Consider the following 24256-nt stretch of genomic DNA (forward strand, 5'->3'; position numbering starts at 1 on the left):
AAACACTGCCAGAAGTAGAGAAATCGGTATCTAGGTTTTGAACTATTATAGAACTAAAGATACTGAATCATGCGACATGGAGTGGGAAACAAACATGGCGTTTTTCCAGCATTCTTAAACGTGAGTGCTATTTCAAGAGGCAGAGAGCAGATAGAACACTGACCACAAAAGGTTGATTTATTTCAGGTTCCACGGTGACTTTTGGAGTACACTCAGGCACTATCATCTGCTATCTATGCTGTAGAATTAATCTACGCTACCAATTCGCTCATCTGTACAAAGCTTCATGTGGTCTAACTTCCATCCATCGACCTCTTTGTTAATCAAGTGTAATTTCTTAATTAGACTTCTGTTCTGGTGCTATTTCTGTGGACACAGCATTTTACTGCTCTGTCTTTCAAACCCTTTCAATGTTTTATACACTGGGCCAATGCTATATTCTTCTTGAAGACTGAATTGCATACATGATGTCTCAATTTATTTGTCATAACTTTCTCTATTTAAAAATGTGTTTTATTATTGTTATTCAGGTATGGGGAATCATCATTGCAATGTCATCCAATGGCCATTGAAAAGATAGTTTGTTACTCACAGATCTCAAGGGGAGTAGGAATGCCAAAATGCTCTGTCCCGCAGAGCAACAAACAGGAACCCGAGCAAGCCTGTCGTGGATGAGAAAGGGATGGGACAAGAGGCGCGAAGAATGGCAGCAAGACAAAAGTTCTGATCAAGCTGCAAAGTTTATTTCAAAATGGGTTCCTTATATAGGGAGGGGAGAGGGTAGAGAGGGGAAAGGGGAAGTAGTTCTGATAGGCTGGGAGACGAGTGTTTAGCTCATGATCAGCTACCCCATTGGTGCAGCCATGCATGTTCTGTGCGTGATCAGGTCCTTTATTGGTGGCCCTGAGGCATGTCTTGCCCGTGATCAGGTCCTCCATTGGTGGCCCGCCACCACGCCCGGGGCATGCTTTTGGCGGGGAGGGCTGATGCAACCTTTTGTTCCAATAGCATCAGCTTAGCCTGGGTTCCCAACATCTCCTCCCTTTTTCTTTAAAAAAGAGGAGGCGGACCTTAACCAGCTAGGGGAGGTAGAGGCTGTGCTCCTCCTGAGCCTTAATTTTCAGGCTTACAGGTACCTTTTTGGGAGGAGAGGATTTTTCGAGTACCAACCTCTATGCAAGCCAGCTTACCTCTCAGGAGACTCGACAGTAGCCTTAGTAAGGCCTCTCCTTGCAGTGCCTTGCCTTGCACCTAGCGGTGTCCATTACCTTCGTAAAGCATAGTGTCGAGCGGTATGCTGCTCCCGTAGGAGGGGAACCGGCTACAGTCTGCCATATTCTAGATCACGCGTTGCTAGTTGGTGATAGTGGATTTGTATGGGCTTTCCCAGTAGGGAATTGAGCTGATCCCTGATTAACGCTGTTACTCGTCTTAGGATCCAAGGGGCAAAAGAGAAGAACAGGATGATAGCGAATAAGGGTCCAAGGAAGGGGAGGAGGTAAGGGAGAAGTCCATTGAGGCCGGTGAGGAAGGGATTGTCTGCAAGTGCCTTGCGTCTTTGTTCGAGGTCTTCTTGTAGATTTTTTATTTTATCTCGGACAATTTCTGACTTGTTGGCATAAAAGCAGCAACGTTCCTGTAGAGCCAAACAGATACCTCCCTGTTCTGCAGTGAGTAGGTCTAAGCCTCTTCTGTTTTGTAGGACTACTTCGGCTAGGGAATCTAGTTGGTCCTGTAAGTCATTGATGGTGCTAGACAAGGCTTGGACGTCGTTAATAAGTTGATGGGAAAGTTTTGTGTAAGATTGAACAGCCACCCCGAGTCCTGCTGTACCGGTAGCGACTGCTGTAGAGACACCCAATCCTACTAGCAGGGGAATCAGTGTAACGGCTCGTTTCTGCCGCCCTGCAATATAGTCAAAGGTAGGGATAGGGACAGGGTCATCACCAGAAATAATGTCTATATCTGGCAAGAGGGCGGCTAACACACATGACCCTGTCCAGTTTGCAGGCAGAGCAGTAAAGGCGAGGTTGTTGCCGCAAACAAAAGCTTGGCCTGGGCCAGGGCAAAGGGCCTCACTGTGGTTGGAACTACTGGAGCAGTTTACAAAGTTGGCAACGCCAACCGGAATATCAAAGCTGTTGTTTTGTGCACCTTTAAAGAAGCAAGGGTATACTTGGGAAGGCATGGGCTGGACTCTAAAGGGTAAGCTGGGGGTGCAATTATTTTGTGAGGCATTAAAACTAGATATATTGACAGGGAAGGCTAGGGGCATGGAGGTACCTTGATTTAAGCATAACCAGCAATTCTGGGCTAGGCTGGGGTTGGAGATATTGAGGGCCTGGTGGGTGGCTGACAGAATATCAAGCATTTGCGCATCAATGTCAGGTCCTCTTGGTTTTGAGCGAGCTAGGGGGTGGTAGGATAACTTAGGGAATTGGCTTTGAATAACAAGCTCTATTTGTTTTTGTACATAAAGCTCTCTCACAGCATCTTGGGGTCCGCCACCGTCGGAGACGTGAATAGGGGCTTGCTGATTCCAACAAACCGATTTTCCAATCGTGCCATCGCATCCGGCCTGGAGGACCCCATGAGGTTGTAGGCCGCTGGTGACAGGATTGGTTTCTGAGGTGCTCATTGTTCTTTGTAGAATGGCAGTAAAATAAGTATTATTGCCTTGAGTACACTGTGAGAAACTAGAATAGCAGGAGGAGTGCATCTGGGATTTAATGTTGTTTGTGCACTCGCTTGGGCACGGGCCTGGGCGGCCATTAATGACCGGTATACTAGGAGGCTTGCGCACACAAAGCCACTTAGGTGAAGATACTCCATTCCAATTGGTGTCATAGGTAAGATAGGCATTTTTGTCCCCACAATCTGTTACCTGAGTGTAAGTTGGGGTGGCGTAATTATTGGTCTGAGTCCCCCCTTTACAGTCACATGGCGCTCCAAAGAGGGCAGTGTAAATGTCTTCGGATGGCTTTCCAAGTCCTCCCTTTGTGACTGGGCAGAGGCGTGGGTGCAGTAGGAGGATGAGGATGCAGAGCATTCTTTCTGGAAGAAGAGAAAAAGAGCTCCTCAGGGCGAGCCTTTTGGCCCTGGGGCTGTATTTGGGTTACTTGGCCTGTCACACAAGGGGGCTGTCTGATTATTGATGTGTCTAATTAGTCGCTCAGGGAGCCAGCGGGGGCCATCCTCCTTTTGATCGTATATGCAGGCTGAGCCTCGCCCCCATATGAGGACAGGGTCAGGGCCCTTCCAAACACTGGTGAGAGGGTCACGCCACATAACCGTAGCATGCTGCTGAGAAGTTTGGGGATGCCATAGACGGTCAGCTGCCGAGCGACCTTGACTGTCAAGCTGTAGAAAATTTAGTTGAAATAGGGCATGACTAAGAAGGTTTCTGGGTTGTTGCATAGAAAACCCAAGGGGGGAGCGGGCTAAGCGACTTAGGGCATTTTTTAATGTTTGATGAGCTCGTTCAACTACTCCTTGACCCTGGGGGTTGTACGGTATACCAGTAACATGTTTGATTTGGAGTTTTTGGCAAAAGTCTTGGAAGTTTTTTCCAGTATATCCTGGGCCATTGTCTGTTTTAATGGTGTGCGGTTTTCCTATGGTAGCAAGACAGTGGATAACATGAGAGATAACATTTTTTGATGCTTCACCTGTTTGGGGAGTGGCTAAGATAAAACTACTAAATGTGTCAACAGTAACATGAACAAACCTCTGTTTTCCAAAAGGAGTAAAATGAGTGACATCCATTTGCCAAATGGCATTGGGGACTAAACCACGGGGGTTCACGCCAAGATGGGGTACAGGGGTGGCTACGACACATTGTTTGCAAGCTTTTACAATATCTCTGGCTTGTTCTTTAGTAATTTTATAGAGTAATCGTAGGGTGTGTGCATTGAGGTGATGTAGGGTGTGAGCTTGAGTAGCCTCATGTATTGGGTCACTTATAATGGGGAAAATTTGTGTGGCAGCATCAGCTAAGGCATTGCCTTCAGCCAGGGGTCCTGGAAGATTTAGGTGGGCCCGAAGATGTCCGATAAAGAAAGGGTGTTGTCTGTTTAAAATTAGCTGTTGCAGTTTAGAAAATAAGGGGGTAGCATTGGTTGAGGATTTGATAAAGGGGACTGTCTCCAAAAGAGGGACTGATTGAGCAATATACGCACTGTCAGTGTACAAGTTAAACGGTTGGTGAGCTAGAACTGTGAACACCTGGAGAATAGCATAGAGTTCAACAAGTTGAGCTGACAGGTAGGGGGATTTTATTGAGACGGGTTGATTATCAATAACGTATGCAGCAATTCCGTTTGAGGATCCATCAGTGAAAACTAGCGTGGCTTGAGGAATTGGGGCAGATTTTGTGATCTTGGGGAATATGAACTGGTGAAGCTTGGCAAATTGGATAACAGGGTCACTGGGGTAATGATTGTCTATGTCTCCTGTGAAGGAGGATAATGCAATGGCCCATTCGTCAGAGGTTTGCAGGAGCCAGGTTAATTGGTCCTGGGTGTATGGAATGATTATAGAGTGGGGGTCCCTGCCAAACAGTTGGCGGCCAGTGTACCGACCCTTAATAATTAACATGGCGAGGAGCGAAGGGTAGGTGAGTAAGACCTTTGATGGGGAGGCAGGTAGATGGAGCCAAAGGAGGGGGCTTCCGTATTTAGTAGGGTCTGTACCATTTGGTTGCCAAAACACCGCGGTGGGTGTATGGGGAGTTGGGAGCAAGAGGAGTACTAGGGGAAGGTTATACGAAATTTGTTGAACACTTTGATTTTGGATGGCCTTGTTGATGAGGGCTAGGGATTGCTTTGCTTCTGGGGTTAGTGCTCGAGCCGATAAAGGATTTGGATCGCCTTTTAGAATATTGTTAAGGGGAACAAGGGCACTGGTGGGCAATTTTAAATAGGGTCGAAGCCACTGAATGTCCCCGAGTAATTTTTGGAAATCGTTAAGGGTTTTTAAGTGATCAGTTTTTAAGCAGACTCGGGGAGTAAATACTTGCTGATGGTGTAACTCAAATCCTAAATAAGAAAATGGCTCAGACACTTGTACCTTGTCTGGAGCAATTTTTAGTCCATATGAGGTAAGACAGGATATAATGTGAGCATAGCAGGCCTTGGCTGCCTCGGCGCTATCACAAGCAAGAAGGATGTCATCCATATAATGGAGGATATAGGCCTCTGGCCACTGGGATCTTACTGGGGCAATGGCGGCAGCAACAAATTTTTGGCACAGTGTGGGACTGTTGGCCATGCCCTGTGGCAGAACCTTCCACTGATAACGAGGCATAGGACTTTGGAAGTTGATTTGAGGGACGCTAAAGGCAAAGTAAGGTCTGTCTTCAGGGTGTAAGGGGATGGTAAAGAAACAATCCTTAAGGTCAATAACAATTTTGTGATAGTTTAGGGGAATGGCTACAGGAGAAGGAAGACCAGGCTGAAGGGCTCCCATGGGGACCATTACCTTATTAACGGCTCTCAGATCTTGTAAAAGGCGCCAGTTACCTGATTTTTTCTTAATGATGAATATAGGAGTATTCCATGGAGAATTTGTGGGCTCAATATGTCCTGCTGCGAGCTGTTCCTGTACTAACGCAATGGCAGCGAGGGTTTTCTCATATGTAAGTGGCCACTGATCAACCCACACAGGGTCTGTAATTTTCCAGGAAATTTTGTCAGCGTGGGGTACAGGAATGTCAATGGCCGCTACGGTAAATTTTGGTGGAATCCTAGGCCTGTTTTGTCTTTTTTGGGGGTAATAGTAATGGGCTGGGTGATTCCTTGATTATTTTTTCCCAACCCTTGGCCGGGGAGATACCCCTGGCTTAGCATTTGGGTCATAACAGTATTGTTAGGACTGCACATAACGAGTTTCATTTGAGAGAGGATGTCCCTTCCCCAGAGATTGACTGGCAGATTGGGGAGGACATAAGGGGTAATGTGACCATTATTGCCTTCAGAGTCCTCCCACTTAAGCATTTGAGCACTTTGTTGGGGGTTGGTGGCCTGGCCAATACCGCGCAGGTGAGTAGCAACGGTTGTTAACGGCCAGTTCCTCGGCCAGTGAGTGTAAGATATAACGGTGGCATCGGCCCCTGTATCAAGAATGCCAGAAAAGAGCTTACCATTTAATTTAAGTTTCAGGGTAGGCCGCTGTTGAGAAATTTGTTGAACCCAGTAGACATCAGAAGACCCAGGGGCACTAGCCCCGCGGTAGGGCTTATGGAAATTGGAGTTAATTTGTTGGAGGGGGAGAATGACTATTTGAGCTAGTCTGGTGCCCTTTGGGATGGTGACTAAATCTTTAGTTGTAGAGAGAATGATATGGATTTCTCCCTCAAAATCATTGTCTAATATGCCGGGCAGAACTTGGATCCCTTGGAGGGTAGAGCTGGCTCTGCCTAATATGAGGCCGAATGTCTGGGGTGGTAAGGGTCCATATATTCCAACTGGAAGTATCAGAGGGCTATTTTGGGTGGTTAGTATTGTGTCGGTGGTGGTACAGAGGTCCAGTCCTGCACTGCCCGCTGTTGCTCGCCAGAGGTCTGCGACGTAGCGGCGTGGTTGATTACTGGGAGGGCAGGGGTTGGCTGGCGGTATTGGGGGGTGAACTGTGAAGCCCCGGAGTTCATCCCGGTAGTGGGGCCCTGGGGCTGGCCCCTGTTCAAGTTTCCCTGCCTAATAATGGGTTGTCCATTAATGTCTAATCGAGAACGGCATTCTGAAGCCCAGTGAAATCCTTTTTTGCAGCGAGGACATTTTGTTGTGGGACCTAAATTTTTTATAAGGCTAGCCTGTGGGGCATTAGGTTGAGTTGGGAGTTGAGTAGGTGGTTGTATTTTTTGGGGGCAGTTTCTTGAAAGATGGCCGGGTTGGTGACAATTATAGCAAAGGCGGGCCTGGGCTCCAGGCAGTTGCGCGGGGGCAAGATTTTGGAGGGCAGCTCCTATGGCTAGGCCAACAGCATGGGCAGAGCCAATACCAGAGCAGAGGCGAACATAGTCGCAAAGCTCCTTCTGCCTAAAAGGCCGAATTGCACTTTGGCAAGCGGGGTTAGCGTTTTCATAGGCTAGGTGTTTTACAAAGGAGCTCTCACTTTCCCCGGAGCCAAAAAGGCGATCTGCCGTCTCCTGGAGGCGGCTTACAAAATCACTGTATGACTCATCGGGGCCTTGTCTAATCTTTGCAAGGGAAGTAGTAGCCGCTCCCTTTTGAGGGAGTCGCTTCCAGGCTTTTAGGCCTGCGGACTGAATCTGGGTTAAAAGCCCTGGGGGGAATTGGGCCTGTTTGTCATTGTTCTGATAAGGGCTGGCGCCCAGGAATTTTTTAAGGGTCCATCCTTTGGAGGAGGCCTTACGCGCGTTGCGCTCTGCAAACTGTTTGGAAATATCCTCATACTCAGACTTCCAAAGGATATTGTCCCCTCCGCTCAGCGCAGCACGAGACAAGAAAAACCAATCACTAGGGGTAAGCCATCTTTCACTAAGACTCTCTACAAGGGCCACGGTAAAGGGGGCAGTAGGACCATAGTTAGCAACAGCAGTTTTAATTTTTTCTATGGTCTTTAGATTTAGCCGCTTATAGGAATGGGTGTAGGTAGGCTCAGTGGGCTCTGAGCTTTCCTCCTCCTCATCCTCTGAGTCAGATTCTCCGGAGTCTGCTTCCTCCTCCTCAGGGATGGTGTGTGTGTCAGGGTGAGGAGACGCTCGGCCCGTGGTATTGGAGCTAACCTGTCCCTGACTTCTGGTAACGGGAAAAGCCATAACTCCCGCGGGAGGTAGAAGGGCCAAATCGGACAGTTTTGTGACTAAGGTTTTAACCCCATCAAGAAGAGAAACAGTCTCATCAATGGGACCGGAGGGTTTGGCTAGGGCTACACCGGGCAAGTTTGGGGCCGTGGGGGAACCAGGAACGCCTGAAGTAGGGGCATGCAAAACAGGAGCCGCAACTGCCACTGGGGGCACTGCTGTAGGAACATAGGGCGGTGGCCGGAAAGGTGGCAATGCTGGGGTGTTAGTTAATTGGGGCCAATCAGGGTTGTTATATTGGGCAGCTGCCTCTTCCAGATCTGCTTGATCGGCGGGATCTAGTTGATCATCCTGACTACCCGAGTTATGCAAGGTTTTAGAATTAGCAAGCAAGGGCAAATGTTGGGGCGGAGTATGCGCCCGAGAATGAGGACTTTGAATGGGGGGGTCCGTAAGGGTTGCAAGGTTGGGGTACAGTGAAGACTGCCCTGTATCATCTGAACCAATGTCAATTGCAACCGAGGGGCAGGTAGAAGGGGCCCTAGAGGGAGGGCGAGAGGAGGCCTTTTCAGAGGTGGTAATTGTTACAGGGGCTTGTCTAGATGGAGGTCGGGAGTGGCTAATAAGAATTTTGTGACCCTCCTTGCAGAGGCGTTGAATGTCAGGGGAGTCGCCCTGATTAGTAAGGACGTCCCTTATTAAATTATAATAATTAAAAGTGGTGATCGGAATAGTCTCAGGACCAAAAACACGGTAATAGTCGTTCAGACAATCACCAACACGTCCCCAAACACGGGAGTCAATAGACCCTTCCTGGGGGAACCATGGACATGTTTTAAAAATGAAACTAAAAAAGGAGACAAGGTCTTTCTTGCGAACCCGAATTCTACGCACCTTGAGAGATTCCTTTAACTGACTTATAAAGAGATCATTTTCACTGTGTGAAGATGCTTGTCCCATGATTGGGTCTTACCTGAGTAATGCCGCCGTCGAAATGAGGAACGAACTCCAGGAGTCGGCTCGCGGTCGGGTGGTCCGCGGTGCTCCGTGCGGGGAATCGGTTAATCGGGACGGCCGTGCAGGGAACCGGTTACAGGGGACGGCGGTCCACGGAGGCCGGCATCGAGCCCCACGTCTGGGCGCCACTTGCTCTGTCCCGCAGAGCAACAAACAGGAACCCGAGCAAGCCTGTCGTGGATGAGAAAGGGATGGGACAAGAGGCGCGAAGAATGGCAGCAAGACAAAAGTTCTGATCAAGCTGCAAAGTTTATTTCAAAATGGGTTCCTTATATAGGGAGGGGAGAGGGTAGAGAGGGGAAAGGGGAAGTAGTTCTGATAGGCTGGGAGACGAGTGTTTAGCTCATGATCAGCTACCCCATTGGTGCAGCCATGCATGTTCTGTGCGTGATCAGGTCCTTTATTGGTGGCCCTGAGGCATGTCTTGCCCGTGATCAGGTCCTCCATTGGTGGCCCGCCACCACGCCCGGGGCATGCTTTTGGCGGGGAGGGCTGATGCAACCTTTTGTTCCAATAGCATCAGCTTAGCCTGGGTTCCCAACACCAAAACACGGAGGGTTACCTGGGGAAACACCAGGTTGGCCGGGAGGCAGGGGGAATGAGAGGCAAACATGAGCAAGAGCCTGCATTGTTTCTGCAGGAAGGAACAGGTTGATACAGTATAGACAGGCTTAGAATCGGCTAGCTTCAGTAATGTCAGCATGCTCTGGGGGATAGGAGGTGTCCCTTATCTGCTACCTGGTGCTGGTGTAATTAGGACAGGGAAATAGCAGCCCTGAGTGTAAGTGTCAAATAAAGTTGGTGGTCCAAGGTGTAAGTGCTGGATAGGTTGATTTGCGTATGAAAGGTACATTTACAAGCAAGTCCTTTAATACCTCTGGCAATTAGCTAACTCTGGAGCGGGCAAACTCTCCGGAGTTAGCAAGGCCCCAGATGTCAAACATAAAAAATACAGTAAATAAAAAAGCATGATTAATATGCTATTTCTCTTGACATTTAAGTTCTACCATATATTCTTATTCAATTACTTATTTAACTTAGTTAACCTCCTGAATAAGATATTTTCTTGTTCAACTGTATATGTTTTACAGCATTTACTAGTCTTGAATGCATATTTTAAATACTAAATCAATATTTATTAACCAAAATACAGCACATTAGATGTTTTGCTTGGAATATGGCAAAGAATAACAAAAAACAGAGATTAGAAAGGTGATTATAAGTTGTCTCAGGCAGAGTGGTGACTAATAAATAAAATTAAATAGAACATGCGTGCTTTGTCTATGCAATACTCATTATTTGACCTCTAAATGGATCATTACTTAGTCATTTTAGCCTCATTGACTTTCTTTCTTTTCTTTTTTCATCTCTTTTAAAAATCCAATGTTTCTATCTTGCTACCAAATTTTTATCATGTGCTATATTCTACCTATTACGTAGAATCTCTAAAGAAAACCTCACAAAATGTGAAAGTGTTAGTGATTCCGTAGGGTCCAGCCCTACGGGGCCTTTGAGCCCCTCTCTGCTGGTGTGGAGGTGAGAAACTGTAGAAATAAAAGACACAAGACACAGAGACAGAGAAAAGAGAGTTTGGGCCCAGGGGTCCGCTGCCAACCAAAGAGCAGAGTCCGGCAGTGGCCCCGAGTGTCTGCACACTCTGACTTTTATTGAGTACAAAGCTGGGGGCAGGGCAGGTAGGGCAAGGCATTGGTGGTCGGTGATAGGGTCAAGTACATCACATGTCATATAGGTAGGGTCCCAAGACTTTCTAGTAGCCCAGATGAGGTAAGAAGCATAATGTGAGCCTGGCGCAGTGGCTCAAGCCTGTAATGCCAGCACTTTGGGAGGCCTAGGCGGGTGGATCACGAGGTCAAAAGATCGAGACCATCCTGGTCAACATGGTGAAACCCCGTCTCTACTAAAAATACAAAAAAAAATTAGCTGGGCATGGTGGCGCGTGCCTGTAATCCCAGCTACTCAGGAGGCTGAGGCAGGAGAATTGCCTGAACCCAGGAGGCGGAGGTTGCGGTGAGCCGAGATCGCACCATTGCACTCCAGCCTGGGTAACAAGAGCGAAACTCCGTCTCAAAAAAATAAAAAATAAAAAATAAAAAATAAAAAAAGAAGCATAATGTGAAGAACATGCAAGATTGCTGCGTAGGTACACACATGGCAATGTGATTTGCTGCTTTCCTCACTTCACCGCATGTTCTTCTATGTACCCCAAAACCTAAAATGCAATAAAATAAAAAAAAAAGTGCCAAAAAAAAAAAAAAAAGAAGAAGAAGCATGATGTGTCAGCACTTTTCCACACTTGTCAAGAAAGAACAAAGACATTAAGATTTATATTACTTTTACTGATTACCTCTTTTAAGAAAAAAGGAACCAGGTGCAGAAGCGGAACATGAGAGTGGACCTGGAACATGACCACTAAAGCACAGCATCACACAGAGACAGTTACGCCCCCGGATGTCTGCAGGCCTCCCTGACAGTCGGCCCACCGCAAGAGCTTGGGGGAGCGGAGTTTTCTCCTAACTCCTCCCGGGAAGGAGACATTGCTGACATCTCTTTCTGCAGCTTGCAAAACAGCGGGCCACATAGCCAAGGCACCCTCCAGCAGCCCTTTCACGGGTGTGACAGAGGGCTTAAAGCGTCTTGCCTCAGGGTCATTCCTTTTACAATGTCATCCTACGTTCACACTTTGCAACCTGAGAGGCATTAGTAAAAGAACTAAGATCACCTGTGAAAACTAAGATCACATGTGAATAACAAAGATCATCTATGCTATGAATAACTACTATGGTTACAGTTATTTTCTTCTTCATTAATTACATGGGAATAGGCTGAGGCCTCACACTTATGGGGTCTCCCCCTACATGATTCATAAAAGAACTGAAGCATAAACCACTTCTATTTAGATAACTCTTATCTTTCCTTGACTTGGTATGTATTTTCATGCCTAAAGTCTTCACAAATCTAAAGAAAGTTTGCTGTTAACTCAGTGAAAGTGACAGCCCATGGGACTTTTCCAGTGAAGTAGGCTGAATGTAAAAGTGCGTGTTTATTTTACACGTGTGTGTATGAATATGCATGGTGACTGAACTCATTTCCTTTTGGTCGCTTGAAGGATCTGGTGAGGTGTTCTCCAGCTGCTCCTGGCAGCTTGGGCCTGGTGGCCCTGCTCTCTCTGCTGAGGTGATTTCAGGAGGCAAATGCAGGGTCAGGGACCCAGAAAACCACAAGACTCTGGGAAGCTTGCCATAGCTTTGCTTCAAACTCATCTTTCAAATTAGATTTGCAGACGCCTCTTTTTCTCAGCGGGGAATTTGGAGGATAATGGAATATTTGTACACTATGTGTTAATCTAATGATCTATCTCTTTTAACAACTTCAAAGCATCATAAACACAAGACACTAGTTAATGCTTACATGTGAGGCGCACAGCTGGCCGACCATCTGATGCTGAGTCTTGACAACAGCTCTTGGAAATTTCTTATGTCTCTGTTGTGACATGAGACACCATCTAAAGAGACATCTTTTAAGTTTCCTCTTTGGGCACAGAATGTCAGGAGTAAGTATGGCATGAGTGTTCAGTAGTGCTGTCTACAGTATAGGGCTGATGAGTTAAACGAACTGATCCCATATTGCCACCCACTTACTAGGGCTGCCCTCCTGCCACACCAGTCCACAGAGTGAACTTTCTATATGTGTTAGATCAACTTCAGGGCACACTCATCACATTAGTGATACTGCACCTGGGGAAGAGTTGCAGGTGGTGTCACTGGTTTCAAGCTTCTCTCCTGTGCTTCTGTCTTAGATGGACAAATGTTCCTCCTCTCTATCAATGCCATTTCTTCTATCCGTGCTCTGAACTCTGTCTCCTCAACTCCTGGCTTCCACTGGATTCTTGCTCCATCGAGTATCTCAGTTCTCGCTCTTGTTTCTTCTGTATTTTCCTTTTATGTGGCTCTGTTTCTTTTAAGAACACACCCAGTTCTTTCCTCCCATTAAAAGGGTCTTCTGAGTCCATGACTTGCTTAAGCTACTATCATAATGTTCTTCGCTTTACCTCAAAAAGCCTGAGTATCTCCCCTTCCACATCCGGCATACCCCAAGTGAACACCAGAAACTTCTCTGTAAATGTCACTCATGTCATCTTGACTGTCAAATAGGATAGCCTTATTTTGTTTTTCTAGCTAAATTGCTGCTTCTCACATTTGTTTTCTTTAAAGAACAACAAACAGGAACCCGAGCAAGCCTGTCGTGGATGAGAAAGGGATGGGACAAGAGGCGCGAAGAATGGCAGCAAGACAAAAGTTCTGATCAAGCTGCAAAGTTTATTTCAAAATGGGTTCCTTATATAGGGAGGGGAGAGGGTAGAGAGGGGAAAGGGGAAGTAGTTCTGATAGGCTGGGAGACGAGTGTTTAGCTCATGATCAGCTACCCCATTGGTGCAGCCATGCATGTTCTGTGCGTGATCAGGTCCTCCATTGGTGGCCCTGAGGCATGTCTTGCCCGTGATCAGGTCCTCCATTGGTGGCCCTGAGGCATGTCTTGCCCGTGATCAGGTCCTCCATTGGTGGCCCGCCACCACGCCCGGGGCATGCTTTTGGCGGGGAGGGCTGATGCAACCTTTTGTTCCAATAGCATCAGCTTAGCCTGGGTTCCCAACATCTCCTCCCTTTTTCTTTAAAAAAGAGGAGGCGGACCTTAACCAGCTAGGGGAGGTAGAGGCTGTGCTCCTCCTGAGCCTTAATTTTCAGGCTTACAGGTACCTTTTTGGGAGGAGAGGATTTTTCGAGTACCAACCTCTATGCAAGCCAGCTTACCTCTCAGGAGACTCGACAGTAGCCTTAGTAAGGCCTCTCCTTGCAGTGCCTTGCCTTGCACCTAGCGGTGTCCATTACCTTCGTAAAGCATAGTGTCGAGCGGTATGCTGCTCCCGTAGGAGGGGAACCGGCTACAGTCTGCCATATTCTAGATCACGCGTTGCTAGTTGGTGATAGTGGATTTGTATGGGCTTTCCCAGTAGGGAATTAAGCTGATTCCTGATTAGCACTGTTACTCGTCTTAGGATCCAAGGGGCAAAAGAGAAGAACAGGATGATAGCGAATAAGGGTCCAAGGAAGGGGAGGAGGTAAGGGAGAAGTCCATTGAGGCCGGTGAGGAAGGGATTATCTGCAAGTGCCTTGCGTCTTCGTTCGAGGTCTTCTTGTAGATTTTTTATTTTATCTCGGACAATTCCTGACTTGTTGGCATAAAAGCAGCAACGTTCCTGTAGAGCCAAACAGATACCTCCCTGTTCTGCAGTGAGTAGGTCTAAGCCTCTTCTGTTTTGTAGGACTACTTCGGCTAGGGAATCTAGTTGGTCCTGTAAGTCATTGATGGTGCTAGACAAGGCTTGGACGTCGTTAATAAGTTGATGGGAAAGTTTTGTGTAAGATTGAACAGCCACCCCGAGTCCTGCTGTACCGGTAGCGACTGCTGTAGAGACACCCAATCCTACTAGCAGGGGAATCAGTGTAACGGCTCGTTTCTGCCGCCCTGCAATATAGTCAAAGGTAGGGATAGGGACAGGGTCATCACCAGAAATAATGTCTATATCTGGCAAGAGGGCGGCTAACACACATGACCCTGTCCAGTTTGCAGGCAGAGCAGTAAAGGCGAGGTTGTTGCCGCAAACAAAAGCTTGGCCTGGGCCAGGGCAAAGGGCCTCACTGTGGTTGGAACTACTGGAGCAGTTTACAAAGTTGGCAACGCCAACCGGAATATCAAAGCTGTTGTTTTGTGCACCTTTAAAGAAGCAAGGGTATACTTGGGAAGGCATGGGCTGGACTCTAAAGGGTAAGCTGGGGGTGCAATTATTTTGTGAGGCATTAAAACTAGATATATTGACAGGGAAGGCTAGGGGCATGGAGGTACCTTGATTTAAGCATAACCAGCAATTTTGGGCTAGGCTGGGGTTGGAGATATTGAGGGCCTGGTGGGTGGCTGACAGAATGTCAAGCATTTGCGCATCAATGTCAGGTCCTCTTGGTTTTGAGCGAGCTAGGGGGTGGTAGGATAACTTAGGGAATTGGCTTTGAATAACAAGCTCTATTTGTTTTTGTACATAAAGCTCTCTCACAGCATCTTGGGGTCCGCCACCGTCGGAGACGTGAATAGGGGCTTGCTGATTCCAACAAACCGATTTTCCAATCGTGCCATCGCATCCGGCCTGGAGGACCCCATGAGGTTGTAGGCCGCTGGTGACAGGATTGGTTTCTGAGGTGCTCATTGTTCTTTGTAGAATGGCAGTAAAATAAGTATTATTGCCTTGAGTACACTGTGAGAAACTAGAATAGCAGGAGGAGTGCATCTGGGATTTAATGTTGTTTGTGCACTCGCTTGGGCACGGGCCTGGGCGGCCATTAATGACCGGTATACTAGGAGGCTTGCGCACACAAAGCCACTTAGGTGAAGATACTCCATTCCAATTGGTGTCATAGGTAAGATAGGCATTTTTGTCCCCACAATCTGTTACCTGAGTGTAAGTTGGGGTGGCGTAATTATTGGTCTGAGTCCCCCCTTTACAGTCACATGGCGCTCCAAAGAGGGCAGTGTAAATGTCTTCGGATGGCTTTCCAAGTCCTCCCTTTGTGACTGGGCAGAGGCGTGGGTGCAGTAGGAGGATGAGGATGCAGAGCATTCTTTCTGGAAGAAGAGAAAAAGAGCTCCTCAGGGCGAGCCTTTTGGCCCTGGGGCTGTATTTGGGTTACTTGGCCTGTCACACAAGGGGGCTGTCTGATTATTGATGTGTCTAATTAGTCGCTCAGGGAGCCAGCGGGGGCCATCCTCCTTTTGATCGTATATGCAGGCTGAGCCTCGCCCCCATATGAGGACAGGGTCAGGGCCCTTCCAAACACTGGTGAGAGGGTCACGCCACATAACCGTAGCATGCTGCTGAGAAGTTTGGGGATGCCATAGACGGTCAGCTGCCGAGCGACCTTGACTGTCAAGCTGTAGAAAATTTAGTTGAAATAGGGCATGACTAAGAAGGTTTCTGGGTTGTTGCATAGAAAACCCAAGGGGGGAGCGGGCTAAGCGACTTAGGGCATTTTTTAATGTTTGATGAGCTCGTTCAACTACTCCTTGACCCTGGGGGTTGTACGGTATACCAGTAACATGTTTGATTTGGAGTTTTTGGCAAAAGTCTTGGAAGTTTTTTCCAGTATATCCTGGGCCATTGTCTGTTTTAATGGTGTGCGGTTTTCCTATGGTAGCAAGACAGTGGATAACATGAGAGATAACATTTTTTGATGCTTCACCTGTTTGGGGAGTGGCTAAGATAAAACCACTAAATGTGTCAACAGTAACATGAACAAACCTCTGTTTTCCAAAAGGAGTAAAATGAGTGACATCCATTTGCTAAATGGCATTGGGGACTAAACCACGGGGGTTCACGCCAAGATGGGGTACAGGGGTGGCTACGACACATTGTTTGCAAGCTTTTACAATATCTCTGGCTTGTTCTCTAGTAATTTTATAGAGTAATCGTAGGGTGTGTGCATTGAGGTGATGTAGGGTGTGAGCTTGAGTAGCCTCATGTATTGGGTCACTTATAATGGGGAAAATCTGTGTGGCAGCATCAGCTAAGGCATTGCCTTCAGCCAGGGGTCCTGGAAGATTTAGGTGGGCCCGAAGATGTCCGATAAAGAAAGGGTGTTGTCTGTTTAAAATTAGCTGTTGCAGTTTAGAAAATAAGGGGGTAGCATTGGTTGAAGATTTGATAAAGGGAACTGTCTCTAAAAGAGGGACTGATTGAGCAATATACGCACTGTCAGTGTACAAGTTAAACGGTTGGTGGGCTAGAACTGTGAACACCTGGAGAATAGCATAGAGTTCAACAAGTTGAGCTGACAGGTAGGGGGATTTTATTGAGACGGGTTGATTATCAATAACGTATGCAGCAATTCCGTTTGAGGATCCATCAGTGAAAACTAGCGTGGCTTGAGGAATTGGGGCAGATTTTGTGATCTTGGGGAATATGAACTGGTGAAGCTTGGCAAATTGGATAACAGGGTCACTGGGGTAATGATTGTCTATGTCTCCTGTGAAGGAGGATAATGCAATGGCCCATTCGTCAGAGGTTTGCAGGAGCCAGGTTAATTGGTCCTGGGTGTATGGAATGATTATAGAGTGGGGGTCCCTGCCAAACAGTTGGCGGCCAGTGTACCGACCCTTAATAATTAACATGGCGAGGAGCGAAGGGTAGGTGAGTAAGACCTTTGATGGGGAGGCAGGTAGATGGAGCCAAAGGAGGGGGCTTCCGTATTTAGTAGGGTCTGTACCGTTTGGTTGCCAAAACACCGCGGTGGGTGTATGGGGAGTTGGGAGCAAGAGGAGTACTAGGGGAAGGTTATACGAAATTTGTTGAACACTTTGATTTTGGATGGCCTTGTTGATGAGGGCTAGGGATTGCTTTGCTTCTGGGGTTAGTGCTCGAGCCGATAAAGGATTTGGATCGCCTTTTAGAATATTGTTAAGGGGAACAAGGGCACTGGTGGGCAATTTTAAATAGGGTCGAAGCCACTGAATGTCCCCGAGTAATTTTTGGAAATCGTTAAGGGTTTTTAAGTGATCAGTTTTTAAGCAGACTCGGGGAGTAAATACTTGCTGATGGTGTAACTCAAATCCTAAATAAGAAAATGGCTCAGACACTTGTACCTTGTCTGGAGCAATTTTTAGTCCATATGAGGTAAGACAGGATATAATGTGAGCATAGCAGGCCTTGGCTGCCTCGGCGCTATCACAAGCAAGAAGGATGTCATCCATATAATGGAGGATATAGGCCTCTGGCCACTGGGATCTTACTGGGGCAATGGCGGCAGCAACAAATTTTTGGCACAGTGTGGGACTGTTGGCCATGCCCTGTGGCAGAACCTTCCACTGATAACGAGGCATAGGACTTTGGAAGTTGATTTGAGGGACGCTAAAGGCAAAGTAAGGTCTGTCTTCAGGGTGTAAGGGGATGGTAAAGAAACAATCCTTAAGGTCAATAACAATTTTGTGATAGTTTAGGGGAATGGCTACAGGAGAAGGAAGACCAGGCTGAAGGGCTCCCATGGGGACCATTACCTTATTAACGGCTCTCAGATCTTGTAAAAGACGCCAGCTACCTGATTTTTTCTTAATGATAAATATAGGAGTGTTCCATGGAGAATTTGTGGGCTCAATATGTCCTGCTGCGAGCTGTTCCTGTACTAACGCAATGGCAGCGAGGGTTTTCTCATATGTAAGTGGCCACTGATCAACCCACACAGGGTCTGTAATTTTTCAGGAAATTTTGTCAGCGTGGGGTACAGGAATGTCAATGGCCGCTACGGTAAATTTTGGTGGAATCCTAGGCCTGTTTTGTCTTTTTTGGGGGTAATAGTAATGGGCTGGGTGATTCCTTGATTATTTTTTCCCAACCCTTGGCCGGGGAGATACCCCTGGCTTAGCATTTGGGTCATAACAGTATTGTTAGGACTGCACATAACGAGTTTCATTTGAGAGAGGATGTCCCTTCCCCAGAGATTGACTGGCAGATTGGGGAGGACATAAGGGGTAATGTGACCATTATTGCCTTCAGAGTCCTCCCACTTAAGCATTTGAGCACTTTGTTGGGGGTTGGTGGCCTGGCCAATACCGCGCAGGTGAGTAGCAACGGTTGTTAACGGCCAGTTCCTCGGCCAGTGAGTGTAAGATATAACGGTGGCATCGGCCCCTGTATCAAGAATGCCAGAAAAGAGCTTACCATTTAATTTAAGTTTCAGGGTAGGCCGCTGTTGAGAAATTTGTTGAACCCAGTAGGCATCAGAAGACCCAGGAGCACTAGCCCCGCGGGAGGGCATATGGAAATTGGAGTTAACTTGTTGGAGGGGGAGGATGACTATTTGAGCTAGTCTGGTGTCCTTTGGGATGGTGACTAAATCTTTTGTCGTAGAGAGAATAATATGGATTTCTCCCTCAAAATCATTGTCCAATATGCCAGGCAGAACTTGGATCCCCTGAAGGGTAGAGCTGGCTCTGCCTAGTACGAGGCCGAATGTCTTGGGTGGTAGGGGTCCATATATTCCAACTGGAAGTATCAGAGGGCTATTTTGGGTGGTTAGTATTGTGTCGGTGGTGGTACAGAGGTCCAGTCCTGCACTGCCCGCTGTTGCTCGCCAGAGGTCTGCGACGTAGCGGCGTGGTTGATTACTGGGAGGGCAGGGGTTGGCTGGCGGTATTGGGGGGTGAACTGTGAAGCCCCGGAGTTCATCCCGGTAGTGGGGCCCTGGGGCTGGCCCCTGTTCAAGTTTCCCTGCCTAATAATGGGTTGTCCATTAATGTCTAATCGAGAACGGCATTCTGAAGCCCAGTGAAATCCTTTTTTGCAGCGAGGACATTTTGTTGTGGGACCTAAATTTTTTATAAGGCTAGCCTGTGGGGCATTAGGTTGAGTTGGGAGTTGAGTAGGTGGTTGTATTTTTTGGGGGCAGTTTCTTGAAAGATGGCCGGGTTGGTGACAATTATAGCAAAGGCGGGCCTGGGCTCCAGGCAGTTGCGCGGGGGCAAGATTTTGGAGGGCAGCTCCTATGGCTAGGCCAACAGCATGGGCAGAGCCAATACCAGAGCAGAGGCGAACATAGTCGCAAAGCTCCTTCTGCCTAAAAGGCCGAATTGCACTTTGGCAAGCGGGGTTAGCGTTTTCATAGGCTAGGTGTTTTACAAAGGAGCTCTCACTTTCCCCGGAGCCAAAAAGGCGATCTGCCGTCTCCTGGAGGCGGCTTACAAAATCACTGTATGACTCATCGGGGCCTTGTCTAATCTTTGCAAGGGAAGTAGTAGCCGCTCCCTTTTGAGGGAGTCGCTTCCAGGCTTTTAGGCCTGCGGACTGAATCTGGGTTAAAAGCCCTGGGGGGAATTGGGCCTGTTTGTCATTGTTCTGATAAGGGCTGGCGCCCAGGAATTTTTTAAGGGTCCATCCTTTGGAGGAGGCCTTACGCGCGTTGCGCTCTGCAAACTGTTTGGAAATATCCTCATACTCAGACTTCCAAAGGATATTGTCCCCTCCGCTCAGCGCAGCACGAGACAAGAAAAACCAATCACTAGGGGTAAGCCATCTTTCACTAAGACTCTCTACAAGGGCCACGGTAAAGGGGGCAGTAGGACCATAGTTAGCAACAGCAGTTTTAATTTTTTCTATGGTCTTTAGATTTAGCCGCTTATAGGAATGGGTGTAGGTAGGCTCAGTGGGCTCTGAGCTTTCCTCCTCCTCATCCTCTGAGTCAGATTCTCCGGAATCTGCTTCCTCCTCCTCAGGGATGGTGTGTGTGTCAGGGTGAGGAGACGCTCGGCCCGTGGTATTGGAGCTAACCTGTCCCTGACTTCTGGTAACGGGAAAAGCCATAACTCCCGCGGGAGGTAGAAGGGCCAAATCGGACAGTTTTGTGACTAAGGTTTTAACCCCATCAAGAAGAGAAACAGTCTCATCAATGGGACCGGAGGGTTTGGCTAGGGCTACACCGGGCAAGTTTGGGGCCGTGGGGGAACCAGGAACGCCTGAAGTAGGGGCATGCAAAACAGGAGCCGCAACTGCCACTGGGGGCACTGCTGTAGGAACATAGGGCGGTGGCCGGAAAGGTGGCAATGCCGGGGTGTTAGTTAATTGGGGCCAATCAGGGTTGTTATATTGGGCAGCTGCCTCTTCCAGATCTGCTTGATCGGCGGGATCTAGTTGATCATCCTGACTACCCGAGTTATGCAAGGTTTTAGAATTAGCAAGCAAGGGCAAATGTTGGGGCGGAGTATGCGCCCGAGAATGAGGACTTTGAATGGGGGGGTCCGTAAGGGTTGCAAGGTTGGGGTACAGTGAAGACTGCCCTGTATCATCTGAACCAATGTCAATTGCAACCGAGGGGCAGGTAGAAGGGGCCCTAGAGGGAGGGCGAGAGGAGGCCTTTTCAGAGGTGGTAATTGTTACAGGGGCTTGTCTAGATGGAGGTCGGGAGTGGCTAATAAGAATTTTGTGACCCTCCTTGCAGAGGCGTTGAATGTCAGGGGAGTCGCCCTGATTAGTAAGGACGTCCCTTATTAAATTATAATAATTAAAAGTGGTGATCGGAATAGTCTCAGGACCAAAAACACGGTAATAGTCGTTCAGACAATCACCAACACGTCCCCAAACACGGGAGTCAATAGACCCTTCCTGGGGGAACCATGGACATGTTTTAAAAATGAAACTAAAAAAGGAGACAAGGTCTTTCTTGCGAACCCGAATTCTACGCACCTTGAGAGATTCCTTTAACTGACTTATAAAGAGATCATTTTCACTGTGTGAAGATGCTTGTCCCATGATTGGGTCTTACCTGAGTAATGCCGCCGTCGAAATGAGGAACGAACTCCAGGAGTCGGCTCGCGGTCGGGTGGTCCGCGGTGCTCCGTGCGGGGAATCGGTTAATCGGGACGGCCGTGCAGGGAACCGGTTACAGGGGACGGCGGTCCACGGAGGCCGGCATCGAGCCCCACGTCTGGGCGCCACTTGCTCTGTCCCGCAGAGCAACAAACAGGAACCCGAGCAAGCCTGTCGTGGATGAGAAAGGGATGGGACAAGAGGCGCGAAGAATGGCAGCAAGACAAAAGTTCTGATCAAGCTGCAAAGTTTATTTCAAAATGGGTTCCTTATATAGGGAGGGGAGAGGGTAGAGAGGGGAAAGGGGAAGTAGTTCTGATAGGCTGGGAGACGAGTGTTTAGCTCATGATCAGCTACCCCATTGGTGCAGCCATGCATGTTCTGTGCGTGATCAGGTCCTCCATTGGTGGCCCTGAGGCATGTCTTGCCCGTGATCAGGTCCTCCATTGGTGGCCCGCCACCACGCCCGGGGCATGCTTTTGGCGGGGAGGGCTGATGCAACCTTTTGTTCCAATAGCATCAGCTTAGCCTGGGTTCCCAAAAAGAACAGGCCCTAAATTCTGTGGTCTTCCACTCTCAGTAAATGGTGCTTAATCCAGAGGATTATAGCCACAGGTCTGTTCTGGAGCACAGAGATGCTATCTAGAGCAGCAATCAAGAGCACAGATGCCAAAGCCCACTCCCTGGGGAACCTGGCAAGTCACTCCACCTCTCTGTACCCATCTCTAACGTGAGGTTAACTACAGCATCTACTCACAAGATTGCTACAAGCTTTGGATGTGCTAATATATGAAAAGTTTTTTGAACGGTTCCTAGAATGCAATAGGCATGCTCATGTTTGTTATGTTTTTGTTTTATTTTATTTTATTTTATTTCTTGTCTTAGCCTCCACTGATTTCTGGTCAAACACAACGTTCATGTTAAGATGTTGGACACAGGCTTTCTACAGGAACTCAGTCTGTGTTTTATTCTCATTACACTGCATAAGATGAACATTTTTTTTTGACACCCTTTGTCACCAGCTATCCAATATTTGGTCTCTGAAGAGGTGGAGACCTACTGTCAAGAACAGAGAGGTCTGGCTGTTTTGCACATGGGTTTGAATTGTACTTAAAGAGAGGACTGATCATATGTCTGGAGTTAGAGGAGCGAGTTTCTCAACCCTCCGATACCACTATTTGCCTTTGGTAAGGAGTAAACCTTCAGAATTAAATCAAGCAGCACTGTGAGACTCTTCCAAAGTTGGCTAGCACTCATTGAGAGCCACTCATGTTCAGTGCATTTCATGTAAGCTGTGCATGAATTCTGTTATGTGGTTATTGTTTCCCATTCACAAAGGGGAAAACCTAAAAAGTCCCAAACCAGAGAGCATCATTTTATCATTTAGGGAGTGGCAAATATAGTACTTGACTCAGAGCTCTTGGATCTGATTTTATTTTATCACAATTTACTAATAAAAAGAATTTGAATTTTGGTGATAAAGAAAAGAAGATATGAAAAAGACAATAAATCACGGAAGAAAGGTATGCACTGTGGTCTTTGAAGGGCAGCCACTGGCTGGGGGGGTCTCTCCTTCTCAGTTCCTCCTGCCCTGTTGCTCTGCAGGCTGATGCTTATGAGAATCAAGTATGGTTCAGGGAGTACTGGAGCCGCTCTCTTTAAAATAGGAAAACTTTCATACAAGTCGCCTTGGTATTTCAGGGACATTTGCAGGCCTCAGGCTTTTACCTCTTTCTTCATTCTTGCTGTAATAAAATCCCAAAGCCTTCTCCTATACTTCCTCCTAAAGGAACAAAAAAAAATACACCTTCAATCACGTTGCTAAGTTTCATTGTCTTAATTCAAGGTCATCAAAGAGAAAACAGACTCTTTAAACAATGACAATAACAAACATGCTTAATCAATAATTTTAATATTATAATTGACAATTTTATAACCAAAAAGATAATGTTTGCAAATAATCAGAAAATAAAACGTTTAGAGATTAAAGCATTAAACATACAGCAAATATTTTCAAGTGTCGATTGAAAACTAGACTTTCTACAATTTTGAGCAAGAAGAAAGAAGCTGGAGGCATCATAATTCTTGATTTCAAAATATATTTAAAAACTACAGTAATACAAATAGCATGGTACTGTTGTAGAAAGAGACATACAGATCAAAGGGGCAAGAGCAGAAAAGGAAATCTTTGTACATTCTTTGTAGAAATGTAAATTAGTACCACCATTATGGAAAACAGTATGAAAATTTCTCAGAAAAATAAAAATCTTAACTATCAGTATTAATTAACTATTAACTATTAAACATAACATATCATCCAGCAATCTCACTTTTAGGTATTTATCCAAAGGAATTGAAAAAGTATATTGAAGAGATATCTGTTCGTTCGTGTTCATTGCAGCATTATCCCCAACAGCCAAGACATGGAAGCAACCTAAATGACCTTCGATGAATGAAAGAAGAAAGAAATTGTGGTATCTATACACAATAAGATATCATTCTACATTAAAAAGGAAAAAAAACCATTCTTTCATTTGCAACAACGTGAATAGATGTGGAGGGTATTATATTTAGTTAAATAAACTAATCACAGAAATGCAAATACTATATGATTTTATTTATATGTGGAATCTAAAATTGTCAAACTTGCAGAATCAGAAAATAAAATGCTGATTTCCAGGAACTAGATAGAAGAAAATAGGAAGGTGATAATTGAAGGATACAAAGTTTCGGTTATGCAAAATAAATAATTTTTGCAAATCTACTATGCGGCATAGTGCCTATAGCTAACAATACTTTATTGTGCATTCTACAGTTATAAAGAGAGTAGAAGATTTTATGTTGTGTTTTTATCACAATAATAATAATTATAATAATAAATAAAAAGGGCACAGGAAGCTGCTGGAGGTGAGGGAAAGGTTCATGGCATAGATTGTGGTGATGGCTTCACCGGTGTACACTTATCTACAAACTCATTATGTTGTACACATTAAATATCTACAACTTTTTCTTCATTAATTATAGTACAACAGAATGGTTTAAAAAACTGCATTTTATAT

At 46.6% G+C, this 24256-nt stretch overlaps 2 protein-coding genes across 2 annotated transcripts; both read right to left on the minus strand.

Annotated features, from left to right (window-relative positions):
* Positions 1-721: 721 nt before the first annotated feature.
* On the minus strand, positions 722-8926 carry LOC141581550 (syncytin-1-like). Its single transcript, XM_074387360.1, has 2 exons — positions 8736-8926; positions 722-3054 (listed from the first exon to the last, which is right to left on the minus strand). The coding sequence occupies exon 2, from the start codon at positions 3047-3049 to the stop codon at positions 1322-1324; it is 1728 nt and encodes a 575-aa protein (XP_074243461.1). The 5' UTR covers positions 3050-3054; positions 8736-8926; the 3' UTR covers positions 722-1321.
* Positions 8927-13096: 4170 nt separating this feature from the next.
* On the minus strand, positions 13097-21235 carry LOC141581554 (syncytin-1-like). Its single transcript, XM_074387361.1, has 2 exons — positions 21154-21235; positions 13097-15472 (listed from the first exon to the last, which is right to left on the minus strand). The coding sequence occupies exon 2, from the start codon at positions 15465-15467 to the stop codon at positions 13740-13742; it is 1728 nt and encodes a 575-aa protein (XP_074243462.1). The 5' UTR covers positions 15468-15472; positions 21154-21235; the 3' UTR covers positions 13097-13739.
* Between the last annotated feature and the right edge of the window lie 3021 nt (positions 21236-24256).

The sequence above is a fragment of the Saimiri boliviensis genome, chromosome 1 (assembly GCF_048565385.1).
Source record: "Saimiri boliviensis isolate mSaiBol1 chromosome 1, mSaiBol1.pri, whole genome shotgun sequence".
Lineage (NCBI taxonomy): Eukaryota > Metazoa > Chordata > Mammalia > Primates > Cebidae > Saimiri > Saimiri boliviensis.

What these genes read in the sequence shown, in the direction of transcription:
- LOC141581554 (XM_074387361.1), bottom strand. Translation starts at nt 15,467, where the DNA reads ATGCTCTGCATCCTCATCCTCCTACTGCACCCACGCCTCTGCCCAGTC.
- LOC141581550 (XM_074387360.1), bottom strand. Translation starts at nt 3,049, where the DNA reads ATGCTCTGCATCCTCATCCTCCTACTGCACCCACGCCTCTGCCCAGTC.